Source organism: Aegilops tauschii, chromosome 1, assembly GCF_002575655.3.
Source record: "Aegilops tauschii subsp. strangulata cultivar AL8/78 chromosome 1, Aet v6.0, whole genome shotgun sequence".
Lineage (NCBI taxonomy): Eukaryota > Viridiplantae > Streptophyta > Magnoliopsida > Poales > Poaceae > Aegilops > Aegilops tauschii.
Window position 1 is genome coordinate 136,360,112 of NC_053035.3, and position 15,188 is coordinate 136,375,299.

Consider the following 15,188-nt stretch of genomic DNA (forward strand, 5'->3'; position numbering starts at 1 on the left):
GCTCGGGCGCCATTAATGGAGAGAAAGGGGGGCGGCCATGGAAGTCAAAGGGCTCGCTTCCCAGTGAGCATGCGCAGCGTATAGCTTGCACGCTTCCCGGTGAGCCTGTGCATTGGAGGACAGCTTGCTGCTCCATGATAGCCTGCCAAGTTTCATGAATTTCGGACGACTTTTGGATTTACTAGAACTAGCAAAATGGCCCGCACATATGTGCAGGCTAGTATGGAAGAAAGTTTGTTTGAAAAAAGAAAATATTAAGTTTTTTTGTCCGTTGATTGTGAAGTGGTTTTTTCGGCATAAGAGGAATTCTCCTTTCATGTTTTGGAAAATACCAAGAGGGCGCGTTCATGTAGAATAGTGCAGGAGTGACGTGTGGTCGGGCTATCATGTTTTTATTGTGGGTATGGCTTGTCATGGAATGTCGACTTATTTGGACTAACCGACACATCACACCATAATAATTTCGTTCATGTTAAATATATGTATGATATTTTTACGGAGAGTCTCATATTCTTAAATTTGATTCCCAATATGACACATTTGTATATGTGAGGGATTTTTAGTCATATGAATAATGTACTGAATGTTTTAACGGAAAATTATGTAATTTGGGCTAAACACACGTATATGCACTATATACTTAAAGTTGTTTTTTTGTCCTGGTATGATATAATTAATTGGTTTGAGCCCAACACGCTTAAGCAGATTTACACCACTGCTTAGTGCTCACACACCCTTCTCTCTCACTCTACGCTTAAAAAGGAATATTTCTCTCACTCACAGTCTCACACACACCTTCACACTCTCACACTTTCTTCTTTCCTTCTTCCATCCGCTCACTCCAAAATTGCTGCCACCGGATGAGCCGTCCCCAATAGTTTTCCCTCTTGATTTGTTGCCTTGAGCCTGCTCCTCCTCAGCTGCAGGCATCCCCGCAGCTCAACTCGTTGTTGCGGCCACAGCCCACAGGGGTGTCTGTCTACAGCGGCTTGTCTCTTGGGCCGGTAAACAGCGACGGATGTGTAGCAGGGTCCGAGGAGCATCTGCGGAAGGGAGGAGGCGAGATCGTCGATCTGCACGGTGTCGTTTCCCTCGGCGTCCGTGCAGGTGATGTGGGCGTGGATCTCGTCTCCAGCAGCAGCATGGATCCAGCTTGAGTATGAGGATGCTGGCGATGTTGTCTTCCCAAGCGCGCGAGCCATCCGCATGGTCGTTGTTCCCACTCGAGGCAGCCCAACACATCATCACCATCCTCCACAACGTCAGTATTCTTCGACCTACAGGTCCCTCTTTTTTGCTTTTCCTGTCTTATCATATTTTTTGCTTAACCTTTCCTCAGTGTGTATGATTGTATACCAATATAATGTAATTGAGGTACTATCTGTTAGTGAATAATCTTAATTTTCTTCTGTACCCTCCAATTTTTTCTGGGCTTTGCGACTGGCATAGGTAGTGTTAGGCTGCCGTACCCCAATTCATATTCAACAAATTTAGTAGTATAATCACTGTATTGAGTTGGTATAGTTTAGTAGTATTTCCCAAAGACAAATTAGTTTTTAATAATTGAATAGTCAAATAGGTCTGACCGAATTGTACATATACAAAATATAATGATAGACGAATGCCCTGACTATTGGGTTGTACTCCATCATATGTCGATATAGAATGTCGATGTTTGGTATTTATTAACTATTTTCATCATATGGATCTTGATGCACATTTCCAGTACTTCTGCAGAGTAGTAGACCAATTCCGTCCTTCCATACCATGTTTAAATCTCTGATTGTGTCAGCCCTCTCTCAAATCTTCACTTGTGACTTTTTTACTTGTCTTCTTGTGTCTCTCTTCTTCCTACGCAATATCATAAATTTAACTATTATTTATGAATTCTGTATCTTCAAATGTAACAGTGATCCATAATACTGAAAATCATTGAATAATGTAGATGAAAGTATTTTATTGTTCACTAAAATTTCCAAGCACATAACATACATGCACCAGTATGCTAGTTTTGCTAGTAAATTAATTGGCTCAAGAGGTGCATATAAACTTGCATGCAGAGAACTTGCATGCACATGTATGCTAGATTTGCTAGTAAATTAATTGGTTTCAGAGGTGCATCTGAGACATAGTACTACCAGACTGCCAGTGCATCCCCAATTGATAAAGAATACAAAGTCAGTGGTTAAATGATAATACCTCACCATTAGTATCTTGGATGGTTGACTCATGAATCATCATTTGAATCACTGATACATCATTTTCTTCCTCTTCAAACTATGAGATAGAATACCATAATTTGGAACATCAAATAGAACACTTGGGTTTATCTTGAAAACCATATATTATGTTGAAAGTATACACTTTTCACCTCATTGTTGAATTTCTTTTATTTGATAACTCTTTTGAATTTCTTGTTGCTAGGACTTTTGACATGTGTACAGTTTTCTTCAGTCTTTATCTGAATCATCTTCCACTGTGATTACAGCTAAATCTGTAGATTGAATGTTGGGTACTTCCTTTTCATATTGATTTCAACAGAATACCTCCTCATTGTGTACTTTGTTTTTTGCACCAAATTTTTTTAGTTATTTCAAAAAGCTTTTCCTTTCAAATCCTGTTTACATCTTCTTTGTCTCTCTTTGTGTGTTCTCTGAAATAATTTTTTTGACTCCACCTGCATGTTTACTTCTTCTTTTTATCCTCAATAGAAGTTTCTTGTTAGATGATGTAGAGTTTTTCTTTTCAAGCACATTTTTCTTCTCTCCTCTAGTTGCAATCTTGTAGGAACGATTGCCCTATAAAAAGAAATCATTTTTACATTATTAAAAAAACATGTTTTAATATCATTTAACAATAGGTTGTAAATAGTTAATGCATATACAGCGAGAAAATGTTTTGGGTGTATTGCCTCACATGAAGTTCAATTTCTTTAACAGTTTATTTGCTATTTCTAGATCAATCTTTCTCACATATTTTTTTTAGATATTTTGCTTGACCGAGAAGTTTTTTGTTAGATGATGTAGATCCTTTCTTTCCAAACATATTCTTCTTCTCACTTTCTCCTGCATTCTTGTAGTGGCTCTTGCCCTGTTAAATGGAAATCTTGTTGGTGATACTTTTAAGAAATTATACCGTATTTATGATAATAAAACCGTTACTTAATTGCAATCCTCATTATCTCACTTTCGAATAACAGAATTTGAAGAACCTTCTGTAACTTGGCTTTCCAGCATGCGTCATAAAGAGCATACTCTCATTATAAGTTTATAAACCATTTGAACATACTGTAATGTGCACGAACATACCTCTTCAACTATTTTGTTTAAATGTTTGTCTCAAGCCTCTCATGAAGTTCAAAAGGGAAGCTCACTTTGAAATTTTCCATTCATACTCACAGTTTCCTTGAATTTAACTTTAGTCAGAATGTGTGTTTTACCATAAAGGTTTTGAATTGAATCCATCGTTCTTTAGCATGGTATGCACAAGTGTTGCCTAAAAGTCTCTCCGTAGCCTCATTAAACATCAGAAATGTTGTTGTTATTGTATCATTGCTTACCTTGAGTTTAAGTAGATACCTAATGTGATAGTGTCACTGCTTACTGGCAATGCTACTAAAAAATGGTACCAAAGATGCTCACCGTAGGACGACGTTTTCGGCTACTTCATGACGTGAATTGCAAATATAGTTATGATTTACCTTTCTTGTGGCAGAAAAGCAAAGTTTGCATTCCATGTACCAGAAACCTTTTGTCGGTTATAATCTCATAAGTTTTTGCTTTCCTTGAGCACACAAATTCCTAACCGAAGTCAAGAAAAAGCATATCAGATTAGATAAAATAACAAATTAGAGATGGTAAGTATATTTCATGAGCAAGGTTATAGGAAAACCTTTGTTTTAAGATCAACATATCACAGTTCTATAATTTAATGCTTTTCCATACTACCTAACTTTGAAGGTCCTGATTATGTAGATGGAGTACTATTTAATTTTTGCTTCTATTTCTGGAGGTATAAAACTTAATATACTACCTGCAAATTAGTTGTGAGGATAGTGTTGATCACCTTGTGTAACAATCTTGAAGATCATGAGTGTGAGGATAGTGTTGATCACCTTGTGTTACAATGTTGAAGATCATGAGTGCCTCTAATCTGTAGCGGCTGGATTTGAATGTTTTTTTATGTGTATGAGAGTATGTCGATTAATAGGCGGGTAGTCATTTTACTGATCTTGTATGTACTGCTAGGAAAGATGAGTGATTAGTTACTTAATAATTACCTTGTTGGATTTCATATTTGATCCACCTTGTGAGTTAGCATGTCAAAACTCTTTAGATGAGCATTGCCTTGAGTATCGAAGTACTGTTGATCCATTATTCAATGTTCAGTAACAAATTCATCAATTTCATATACAAGAATCATGCAAATTATCTAAGTTTGTGAAGCTGATACACACTGGAGGTAGTTTGGTCTCTTATTATGTGCACATTGTACTTACTGGGGGTGGTTTGATTGCTCGACAGAGCCGATAACAATCTAGGAGTATCAACAGAGGATATTGGGCCGCTTGCAACTATTGGAGGAAGATGATGTCCAAGCGTCAATCGCTAGAGGAAGACTGTTATGGCCGGTTTAGCTAGTGTTATGGCCGGTTTAGCTAGGCCCACCGGGCAATCTTAGCCCACAAGTTATCTTAGGTTAATTCTTATGCAAGTTATCTTAGGTTAATTCTTATGCAAGTTATCTAGGTTATAAATATAGGCTGTAAGACTCTTTTTGGAATTAAGCAATAAGAATATTATTATCTCTATTGCCCGGCTCCCACAGGAGCCGGAACCCTAGCCGCCTCTAACCCTAGTCGCCGCCGCCATCCTCCTCCCACGCGACGGTGCCCAGCCGCCGGCGCGCCCGCTCATCGCCGCGCCCTCCTCCATCCTTCCCCTACAACCTACGAAGCAGGTCCGGTAGGACCCCTGGTTCTACCAGTTTGGTATCCAGAGACTCGGGTTCGATCATGTCGTCATCAACACCCACGCCGCCGCTGCCCATCATCACCACCGCCCCGATGACCACTGCCGGGTCCCCAACGCCGCCGGCCCCGATCACCTCCGCGCCGCCGGCCCCCGTCACTTCCGCGCCGCCGACAACCTCCGTCTTCACGCCGGAGGAGATGACCAGCACCCTGCGGGACCTCGTGACGGCTGTCCAGGGCATCTCCCTGTACTTGGCCGGCCCGCACACCACCCCGCTGGCTGCGCTTCCCGCCTACAGCCACCCGGCGACACACTGGCCGATCCAGAACGCGTCGGGCCCGAGCGGGACGCCCCTGCTGCCGTTCCAGGCGGGCTACACCGGCGGGCCCCGCCGCTGCTGCATCTGCCCTGGTACTCGGTACCCGCGGCGATCGCTGGGGCCCATCCGTCGCTCCAGCCGCCGCCCGCCCCAGCGCCGTCCTGGCCGCAGTGGCCCGCGCCGGTTCTCGCAGCGCCACCCGCGCCTTTCGCGCCCGCCGCAGCGCCGCAGTGGCCGCACTGGCCCGCGCCCGCCCCAGCTGCGCCAACCGCGCCGCCCGCGCCGGTCCAACTCCCACCGCCACCGCCCAGCTCCAGACTGGGCCAGTCCACACCGGGAGGCCTTCCGATCCAGCAGGTCCGGTTTCCGCCGTCCCCGTCCCCAATCCCGGCCTGGCTAACCGGGACGTCGCCACCGCCAGTTTACACAGAGGCCGGGGACCCACCGGTACCCACGCTGCAGTCTGGGGCCTCGTCCGGCTCCGCGGGGGCCTACGACGGTCTCCCCACCATTGACCGGGCGCCGTCATCATCGCTGCTCCGCACCGCCGAGCCGGTCGGCCATGGCGCGCCGACCCAGAAGCCGCCACGGTTCGCCAAGATCGACTTCGCCACTTATGACTTGGGAGCGCTTCCGCGAGCTCTGCCTCCTTCGTTTTGGGCCCCCGATCCGCGGGAGCCGCCTGGCGGAGCTCGGCCGCCTTCCCTTCACCTCCACGGTGCAGGACTACGCCGACCATTTCCAGGCCCTGGCATGCCATGCGTCGGGTGTGACGGCGCAACAGCGGGCCGACCTCTTTGTCGGTGGACTTCCGGATCACATCCGCGTGGACGTGGAGCTTCGGGGACCCCAGGATCTCTAGTCGGCCATGTACTACGCCCGCGCGTTCGAGCGCCGCGCGGTGGCCATCCAGCAGGAGTCACCGTCCCGGACCGCTGGGTCGCTACCCGGGCCGGATTCCGCGCAGGGTCGGCCTGCGCAAGCTTCTGCGGCACCCCTCGCCGCGACCGCGGCGCGCCCGTTCCGCCGGCTCACCTCAGCCGAGCTACTCGAGCGTCGCCGCCAAGGGTTGTGCTTCAATTGCGACGAGCCCTACACGCCCGGCCATGCCTGCCCGCGACTCTTCTACCTGGAGGTTGCAGACTACATTCCGGAGGACGCCGTCGCCGCCGACCTGGCCGCCCCAGCTGTCGAGAAGGTGTTTGACGCTGGTTGATCACCTCGAGGAGTTCCGCAAGCGCTTCCCCACCTTACAGCTCGAGGACGAGCTGTTTGTGCAGGCGGGGAGAAGTGTTATGGCCGGTTTAGCTAGTGTTATGGCCGGTTTAGCTAGGCCCAGCGGGCAATCTTAGCCCACAAGTTATCTTAGGTTAATTCTTATGCAAGTTATCTTAGGTTAATTCTTATGCAAGTTATCTAGGTTATAAATATAGGCTGTAAGACTCTTTTTGGAATTAAGCAATAAGAATATTATTATCTCTATTGCCCGGCTCCCAGAGGAGCCGGAACCCTAGCCGCCTCTAACCCTAGCCGCCGCCGCCATCCTCCTCCCACGCGACGGTGTCCAGCCGCCGGCGCGCCCGCTCATCGCTGCGCCCTCCTCAATCCTTCCCCTACAACCTACGGAGCAGGTCCTGTAGGATCCCTGGTTCTACCAAAGACGATGTTGAAGGTGGGTTCTGATGTGCAGCACGTGTTAACCCTGATTTGATGCTAGCTTGCATGGTTGGTTTTCTCGCCCTGGCACCATTGCTAAGCTAATTGCCAAAGCTCATAAAACACAACCTTGCCTTCTCGCTGTCTCACCTTTCCCCAATTTCTCAAGATAGCAACCACCGCTGGTAGTCGTTCTACTGATTTTGTATGTACTGCTATGAAAGATGCAAGATCAGTTACTTAATAGTTACCTTTTTGGATTGCATATTTGATCCACCTTGTGAGTTAGCATGTCAAAACTCTTTAGATGAGCACTGCCTTGAGTATCGAAGTACTGTTGATCCATTGTTCAATGATATGTAACAAATTCATCAATGCCATATACAAGAATCATGCAGATTATGTAAATTTGTGCAGGTGATACGCCGGAGGTAGTTTGATCTCTTAGTATGTGCACATGGTACTTACTGGGGGTGGTGTGATCGCTTCACAGAGCCGATGACAATCGATGAGTGTCAACAAAGGAGATTTTGGTGCTTGCAACTATTGGAGGAAGATGATGTCTATGTGTCAATCCCTGAAGGAAGATGATGCTGAAGGTGGGCTCTAACATGTGCCACGTGCTGAACTTGATTTGATGCTAGCTCACACGTTTGGTTTTCTTGTGCTGCCACCATTGCTAATCTGATTGCAAAAGCTCATAAAACAGAACCTTGCCTTCTCGCGGTCTCACCTTGCCCCGATCACTCAAGATAGCAAACACCGCCAGCCTGGTACAACATATCTGTCTAAAGTTAGACTTTGTTCCCATGGTGTTGTGGCATCAAAAATTCAGATAATCTACATCTTTCTTAACCCTGCAGTTGTGATCATTTAATTGTAGTTACATGTGTTTCTGTAGAGGCATCCTTCCATTGATGTATAATTGGAATAGTTATTGTGTTCATAGTTCTTTTGGCCGATGGCAGCTATGTATATAGATTTTCTCAAAAGAAATATGCTAAGAGCTGTATCTCAACTGGCTGTTCTTGCACGTACATCTGACATAGCATTTTTGGCCGGTGGCGGCCATGTACAGAGCCGGATCAAACCAACCCATGAAGCTGACATAGTATTTTTGTCGGTGGCAGCCATGTACAGAGTCGGCTCAAACCAACCAATGAAACTAATCGATCTGGACACACATGTGTAGCAAGCAGGTGGATTGATCTTTTAACATTGGTTGCAAACGCACGTACCTAGGAATTGAATTGACAGAACCAATCTGTAGCTAACCATGGCGACGGCTCCGCTGAATCGCTTGTGAGAGAAATTATTAAACATGTATCTATGGGTGGCCGGCGGCTGCCGTGGCTGCTTCCGATCCAAACAGGAGCTTTTAGATTGCACATAGTATGGACGTGTAGGGAATATTAGGTTGCGGGCTATATTTTGTGGCATTGGTGGGTAATTTCTTTAGCTTTAAAATTAATCCAATGGTTTTGGTTTTCTAATCTAATAAAATAACGACCGGATGTTTCTAATTATTGTGGGATTTTAGGCAAATTTTCTTTTTTCTGATGACCCCATCAAGTACTTTTTAATATAAATAGATTACAAAACCAAGTACATCGACGTTTGCCGGAGAGCCATGGTGCCGTGGTGTTCGAAATTCATCCCCGTTTCTTGCATGGGACATAAGCATAAACCCATGGACACATATATGATTTTACAACCCATGTTGGTGCACCGGAGCATGTGCATGTAGTTTAATTTTGAATTGTGCACCTGAAATGGCTAGAAAACCAATTTAATCTATAAAATATCCAAACGAACCCTGAATAATTCCAATTCTTTTACGACACACATATAGTTGCATATTCACTGCAGATAAAAGATCTAGCAATTCAAACACCGTCCATTGCCGCTATGACCCCATTATATAATTCAAATCAATATGAAAAATTAAGTAGATCCCACACAATTTATTATCACCAACCATGTGAGATGTAGCACAAAATATCCTGGAGCACCGTCGGTGTATAGTACGCCTATGGCTTACACGAGAAGGTGCGTCGACTACAGTCCACATCCGGCGTCTCAAGCACACTAGCTCGTTCCCCAAATATCATTTCACTGTTCAATCATCGCCGGTGAAAGATGGGCACGTGGACCCACGTCGGGAGGGCAACTTCGGTGGTCCACTCCGGCGAGAGCGCGGCCGCAGCCGCCATGCGCGTGCTAACAAGGTGCATGAGCGCGGCTGCAATCTGCGACCGGGCGGCCAAGACAGCCAAAACGGCCGCTGTTGCTTCTCAGGTGGCGGCAGCAACATCTGCCTCGGGGATAGCAACTGGCGAGAGCGGCACAGCAGCTGTCTGTTCCGCAGCGGCGGCCTTAGCCCTGATGGAGGCCACCCACGACCATGTCGAGGCAGCAACATCCGCAGAAATATCTACCTCCCTGCCCCCTCCCCCTTACCAAAAGACACATTTCCCCTGTTTCTGCCTTCCTTTCCAAGTTGAAACCTTCACTCCTTGCTTGCAGCGCCGCCTCCTCGCCGGCGACCCTCCTTCACGCTGCTCGGCCTCGTCCATCCACGCAGATAATCCACACCCGACCCCATCCTCCTCCTTCCACATCCCACATGCCCCGACCGCTGGCGCGACACCTTCCACCCAAATCAACGACCCCTCCACCAAATAAGCGCTGCCCTAAGCCATGGTGCACGCAGTATAGCCAGGATCTCAAGGAGCATTTGGCAGCGGAGAAGCAAATCGCGGCCGCACGCGCGGATGAGATAGCGATGGCTGCCATTCGTGCCGACCCCCAGATCTTGGAGGAGCACCTTGGCATTTGGTAGCTACGCCGGTTAAGCATGCTCGGTTTACCCGTTGCGTGTGCTGCTCCTGCCTTTCCTTCACAAATTCTAGTGAATTGTGCTATCTAAATTTACCATGCAATCTGTTACTCTAGTGTATATGTTATATATGTCGTGCTGTGTGGTGCTCACTTATTAACTGTTTTGTTAATTAGTTGTTGTCTTCAGTTAACTGTTTGGTTCAATTCTGCAAATGTGATGTTCAATTCTTCAGACTGCAATTTTGTATTGTCTTTCATGTGAGAAATAAATCGAATTTATCTTTACAAAATACATGAGAAACGAATACAATTGCTATATTTCCAAGTTATCAAGCATGTTTGGTTTGGTTATACATTGTGCAATGTGGTGCTCGGTTAACGTTTGGTTCGTTTGTGTTGTGGTGTTTAATTAACTGTTTGGTTCAATTCTGCAATGCGATGTTCAATAGTTGTGGGTGCATTCTGTTATTGTATACCATGTGAGGAATACATTGAATTTGGCTGTAGTAAATGCATGAGAAACAAATACAATTGTTATATTTCCAAGTTGTTAAGCATGCTTAGTTTGGTTAACTGTCTGAACTTCTATTAGGAGTATGTTATATTGTGCAATGTGGTGCTCAGTTAATGTTTGATTCATTTGTTGTTGTGTTTAGTTAACTGCTTGGTTCAAATCTGCAATGCGATGTTCAATTGTCGTTGGTAGAATTTTGTACTGTTGTGCATGTGGGGAATAAATCGAATTTGGCTGCACTTAATACATGAGAAACATCAAGTGATATATTTCCTAGTTTTTAATCATGCTTGATTTGGATAAATGGGTTTTCCATGTGGCTTGAATTAATCTGATGAATCTGCAATGTGCTTATTTTTCATCAATATATTTTACTGCTAGCATGCGAACCCTTACTTAACCTGATGACTAACTACCTTATATGTGTTGCAGGGAAACAATGGGAAGCACTAAGGTTTACAATCGAGGTTAGAACGTGCATGGTCCGTTGTCTAATAGCACATTATTGTGCAATTACAGGAACCATTCTAATATTTAGGTTTTTAACAATTTGGTCTTGCACATGTAGGTCCTGCTGTCAGAGGTTTTGACCCACTGTTCGACCCTTTTTGCATATGGGGAAATGAGTTATCCATGAATATCAATTAGGTCAAGAAACTCAGAAAGATTGTTAGGATAAAGAAATTAGCGACAAAAAACAACAAGATCTTTGTCTGCACAATGAAGAAGACATCAATTCACTACAAGATGGTACTAACTATTATACCTTGCCTTTTTTTATTCCTTTGCCCCATTTCCAATATAGAGAAGATATTTATGCACATCCTTGTTTTCAGGCCTTTCCAAAGCAGTTCACTGATGATTACCTCTCAAAACACCTCTATGGTCAGGAGGCGAGGAAGGTTTCATACAACACCCACGGTTCAATATTGAAGTGTTCCTGAAGAGGACGAAGGACGGACGGTCAATCATCCACAAGAACTAGCCGAAAGTTGCAAAGACCTTCAACATGAATGAAGGTTCAATATTCGCCTTCCGCTTCAGTAGTTTCCAAATGAGATGCATCTGTCTATATACCGTCTATGATGCTAATTTCGAAAGGTTCTACGTGTTGCATGTGAAACTTGGTGCTGGTGCAGTTGTGTAATGGGGTAGCTGAGTGCTGAAGCTATATCATGTTGTACTCTAATGTATTTCAATTATGAAATCCTGCTTCCTTAATATGGGAATGAAATATATTATGTGCTTAATATGAATGTCAATTAGATTAATAAATGAATTATTAATAATAGGGCAATTAGCCTGCTAACTGGGTTTTGCTATTGCAAACGGTTATTCAGAAAATACCGTGGGCGATGACCTCAGGCGACGCACACAGTTTTTAGGAATAAACCATGTTGGATCAATGAACAATCACACACGACCTTCTCTTGAAAACTGTTTGCTTCGGCCACCTTGCGCAAATGTTTACCACATAAAAACTGTGTGCGTTGGACAGCCTTTGCCACACAGTTTCTTCTACGCACCGTGTGTGATGCATTCAATAACGCAAACAATAAAATTGTTAATATCGTGTGCAATGGCAACGCTATCACAAACGATTTAACGGGGAAAATTGTGTGTGATGTACCTGTGAACGAAAATGTTTTCCTTGGAGCGACTGTGTGGGATGTACATATGAACGGAAACGTTTAGCGGGGACTGACTATGTGGGATGTACTTGCGACCGGAAACAATTTCGCATGTATAATTGTATTTTTTAGCTCTACTGTACATATTACAGTATTTGAGCGCTCGCCGGTCGCACACGACCTCATTTTGCCGAGGGTGTGTGCCAGGAGGGCATATCCCCGACGGTTTCTGGGTCGTGTGGGAAGGACCCCCCCTATCGCCGTCACTCACTAGGCGACGGTTCCAAATGCCGTCGCGAAAAGGGGTTAAAAACCGTTTGTATAGCACCGACGCGTACCAGTGATAGTACTACCAATATACGAGTCTCATATGATGTCATTTCAATGATTGTATCATAAAAGCTTGAAATATTACAAGGTTCAAATTCCAGAGTTACATGGCTCAAATTCGAAGATTACAAGGTTCAAACTGATATTAGAAATGAAATTCAGCTCATTCAACTGCAAACGCCCGTGCTGATCAGCTGAACATGAATATAAGAAAGGTTCAAACTAAAAATACAAATAGTAAGGCTGGTTTCGAAACCTCATCATTTCTGCAAAGGGATCAGCCGCTGACTAGTCATATATGGGGTTGACACAATAACTTCCAATTACTATGTCATATGCAGTTCCAATACAAAGTTTAGCTTTTTTGGAGCATCTTGCATTTTGCAGTAGCTGCCGGCTCTAATCAACAAACCATTCATATTTTCTATATAAATGCATGTTCAACTTAATTACCTTCGGCACCCTTGCTCTGAAAACAAAGAACCTGTCAAATATAATCTTCGGTAAGGTCCCTCGGTAGGAGTTCAAAGTAATTTTTGAGAGATGCAGATCTAGGCATTCGATGTGATTGTCGTTATATTGTATCACATTATCCACCACCGGGCCTATTATTATCTGCAAAAGAAGAGAACGTGTTAGTGCCTACATGCAGTTTTAAACACTACTACATTCCTATTTGGTTTGCAGGATTTGTAAAATGCACCAACGTGCCATCTTCGATCTGACATGATTAACATGGGCATTTGATTACAATCTAGAAAAATGTAGCCTCTTCACAAGAGGTTGGAGTGGAATAAAAATTCCCAGAAAACTAGTACAGATGAATCCAAAGGAGAAATGCTCATGGATTGTAACCATATGAATCAAGCAACCAATATGGGGTGGGGGGGGGGGGGTATGTCCTGAAATCCTCCAAAATTCCTTCAGAAATCGTAGTACATTGTCATTGTAAACTTGGGAAAAGGTGCCAAAAATTGAACTCCCTTATGGTTAACATTTAACAGGAAAGGAACATCGCCTCAATATGCAACTTCTTCAGGCACGGAAATCATCTCAGGAAACTGACAACTTCATGCAGGTTGGGGCTGATACACTCTAGTGCCAAGACCTTCATTGTGCGCGGAATCTAGGTCAAGATTTTCTGGATGACAGACGAAAGTACATCTTCAAAATTAGAAACAATGTTGATATCAAGAAGGAGAGGTAGAAGGCGAATGTTGTACCTGAATGGGTGTGGATCCAATAACATGTTCGGAGTATTTGACAGACGAGTAGCCCACCACTATCAATTTTGGCACCGAAATGACAGTGATTCTTGTTGGACCTTGTTGATCAACTACAACTAATCTCTCAAGTGAAGGTGTGTCCTTATGACCATATTGTGGTCCACCTTTTGTGATCTCTTGTTGCAGCACCAGCAACATACATAAATAGTCCAGAGAGTCATGGAGGTGATGTGGAAGCTACTCGACCAATTCATCGCCTGAAGATGAAGGAACCCGAGTGCAGTACAGCCACGGAGCAGGCGCTCCATGCCATCCTTTGGGATGTAGAAGGCGACGAGATCGAGGTGCTTCAGTCGTGGTAGAAAAAGAGGGGGCGCGTCATTAAGGGGGGATGGCAGTTCATGAACTTGGCGAGTCGCATCGTGGGTGCGAAGCAGAGCGCGAACATTGGCAGCGAGCGCATATGCCCATCATTAAAACTGAGCTCCTCGAGCTGATCTAGGGCGGGGGATCGGAACCACTCGTCAAGCTTGGCTTGGTCCTTGCCGTTGGAATGGAACTTGCCCATGAAAAGGCCTCTGATTGGGCCATGGTGACTGCCGAGGATCTGGGAGAACGCATCCAAGCTTTTGCGATAGCCATGGCAGAGCTCTTGGGCGTCGAGGAGGTCGAGAGGGGTGGAGAGCCATAGGGGGCGCCACCATCGGGAAAGGACGGTTGTCCTCGCCCCATATTTGATTGGGAGGAGGGATATGATGACTGTCAACATATCATCGGGGAGGCTGCTGATGAAGTCTAGGCCTGCTGGAGTCGCTTGCCGTTCTTTCTCGACCCGCCTTCGCTTGTTGGCAGCCTCGTTCTCCACCTTTTTGGCGGCGACGACAACCTCTGTCTCCATATACACGCTGTGCTCCAGTGCTTCAGCAGCCCCGGCGTCGCCACTCCCTCTGATGGGGCGCTTCAGCGGCATCCTCATACACTAACGGCTTTGAGGACTGAGAGCGGCGCCGAGGATGCGGGCGGAGAGAGAGGATTGTGGGTGTGGCGAAGATGGGGGTGCGTCCGCTTGAGCACGCCATTAATACGGACCAGTGGGAGCGAGGCGGGCGGCGGTCAAAGGCTGTCTCACCTCCCGGTGAGCCTGCGCGGCGGACTTTTGGCATTCCAACACCATCATTTCACACAGCTACTCACAGGCCTCCCGGTGACATTGCACAGTGAAAACGCCTCCCGTCAATTCACACACCTCCACGCACACCTCCCAGTATGCCCGCGCGGCGGACTAATCGCATGCGTCCGTCAACTCACGCCTGCTCGCACGCCACACGAGGCGCGTGGCGGCACATTTTTTTGATGATTCATTTTGCCGCTTTACTGCTTAACCGAAGCATGGTACGGTCTAACACACACGGTCCAATTAAATATTCCGTATGAGATATTGGTTGCCAGTTATTAACAATCTCCCGTTTGTAAGTAGATCATATCAAAACTTGTCTCAAATTTGACGAAAAATACAATATCATAGTCTACTAGGTGTCCATACATGACACCACGATAAGTTTCATGAATTTGAACTAGTTTTTGGATTTACTGAATTTCAAAAATCAAGATTCTCAATGTTTTGAAATTTCTTTCATGGGAAAGCATGCACCCAGGGACACACATATGATTTTGCAATCCATTTTGGTGCACATGTAG

The 15,188-nt window shown here is 45.3% G+C and overlaps 1 protein-coding gene across 1 annotated transcript; it reads left to right on the forward strand.

Moving 5' to 3' along the window:
* Positions 1-4,195: 4,195 nt before the first annotated feature.
* Positions 4,196-7,985, forward strand: LOC123497168 (uncharacterized). The gene is made up of 3 exons (XM_073505352.1): positions 4,196-4,213; positions 4,969-6,964; positions 7,366-7,985. Exons 1-2 carry the CDS (start codon positions 4,196-4,198, stop codon positions 6,496-6,498), a joined length of 1,548 nt encoding a protein of 515 aa, XP_073361453.1. The 3' UTR covers positions 6,499-6,964; positions 7,366-7,985.
* The last annotated feature ends 7,203 nt before the right edge of the window (positions 7,986-15,188 follow it).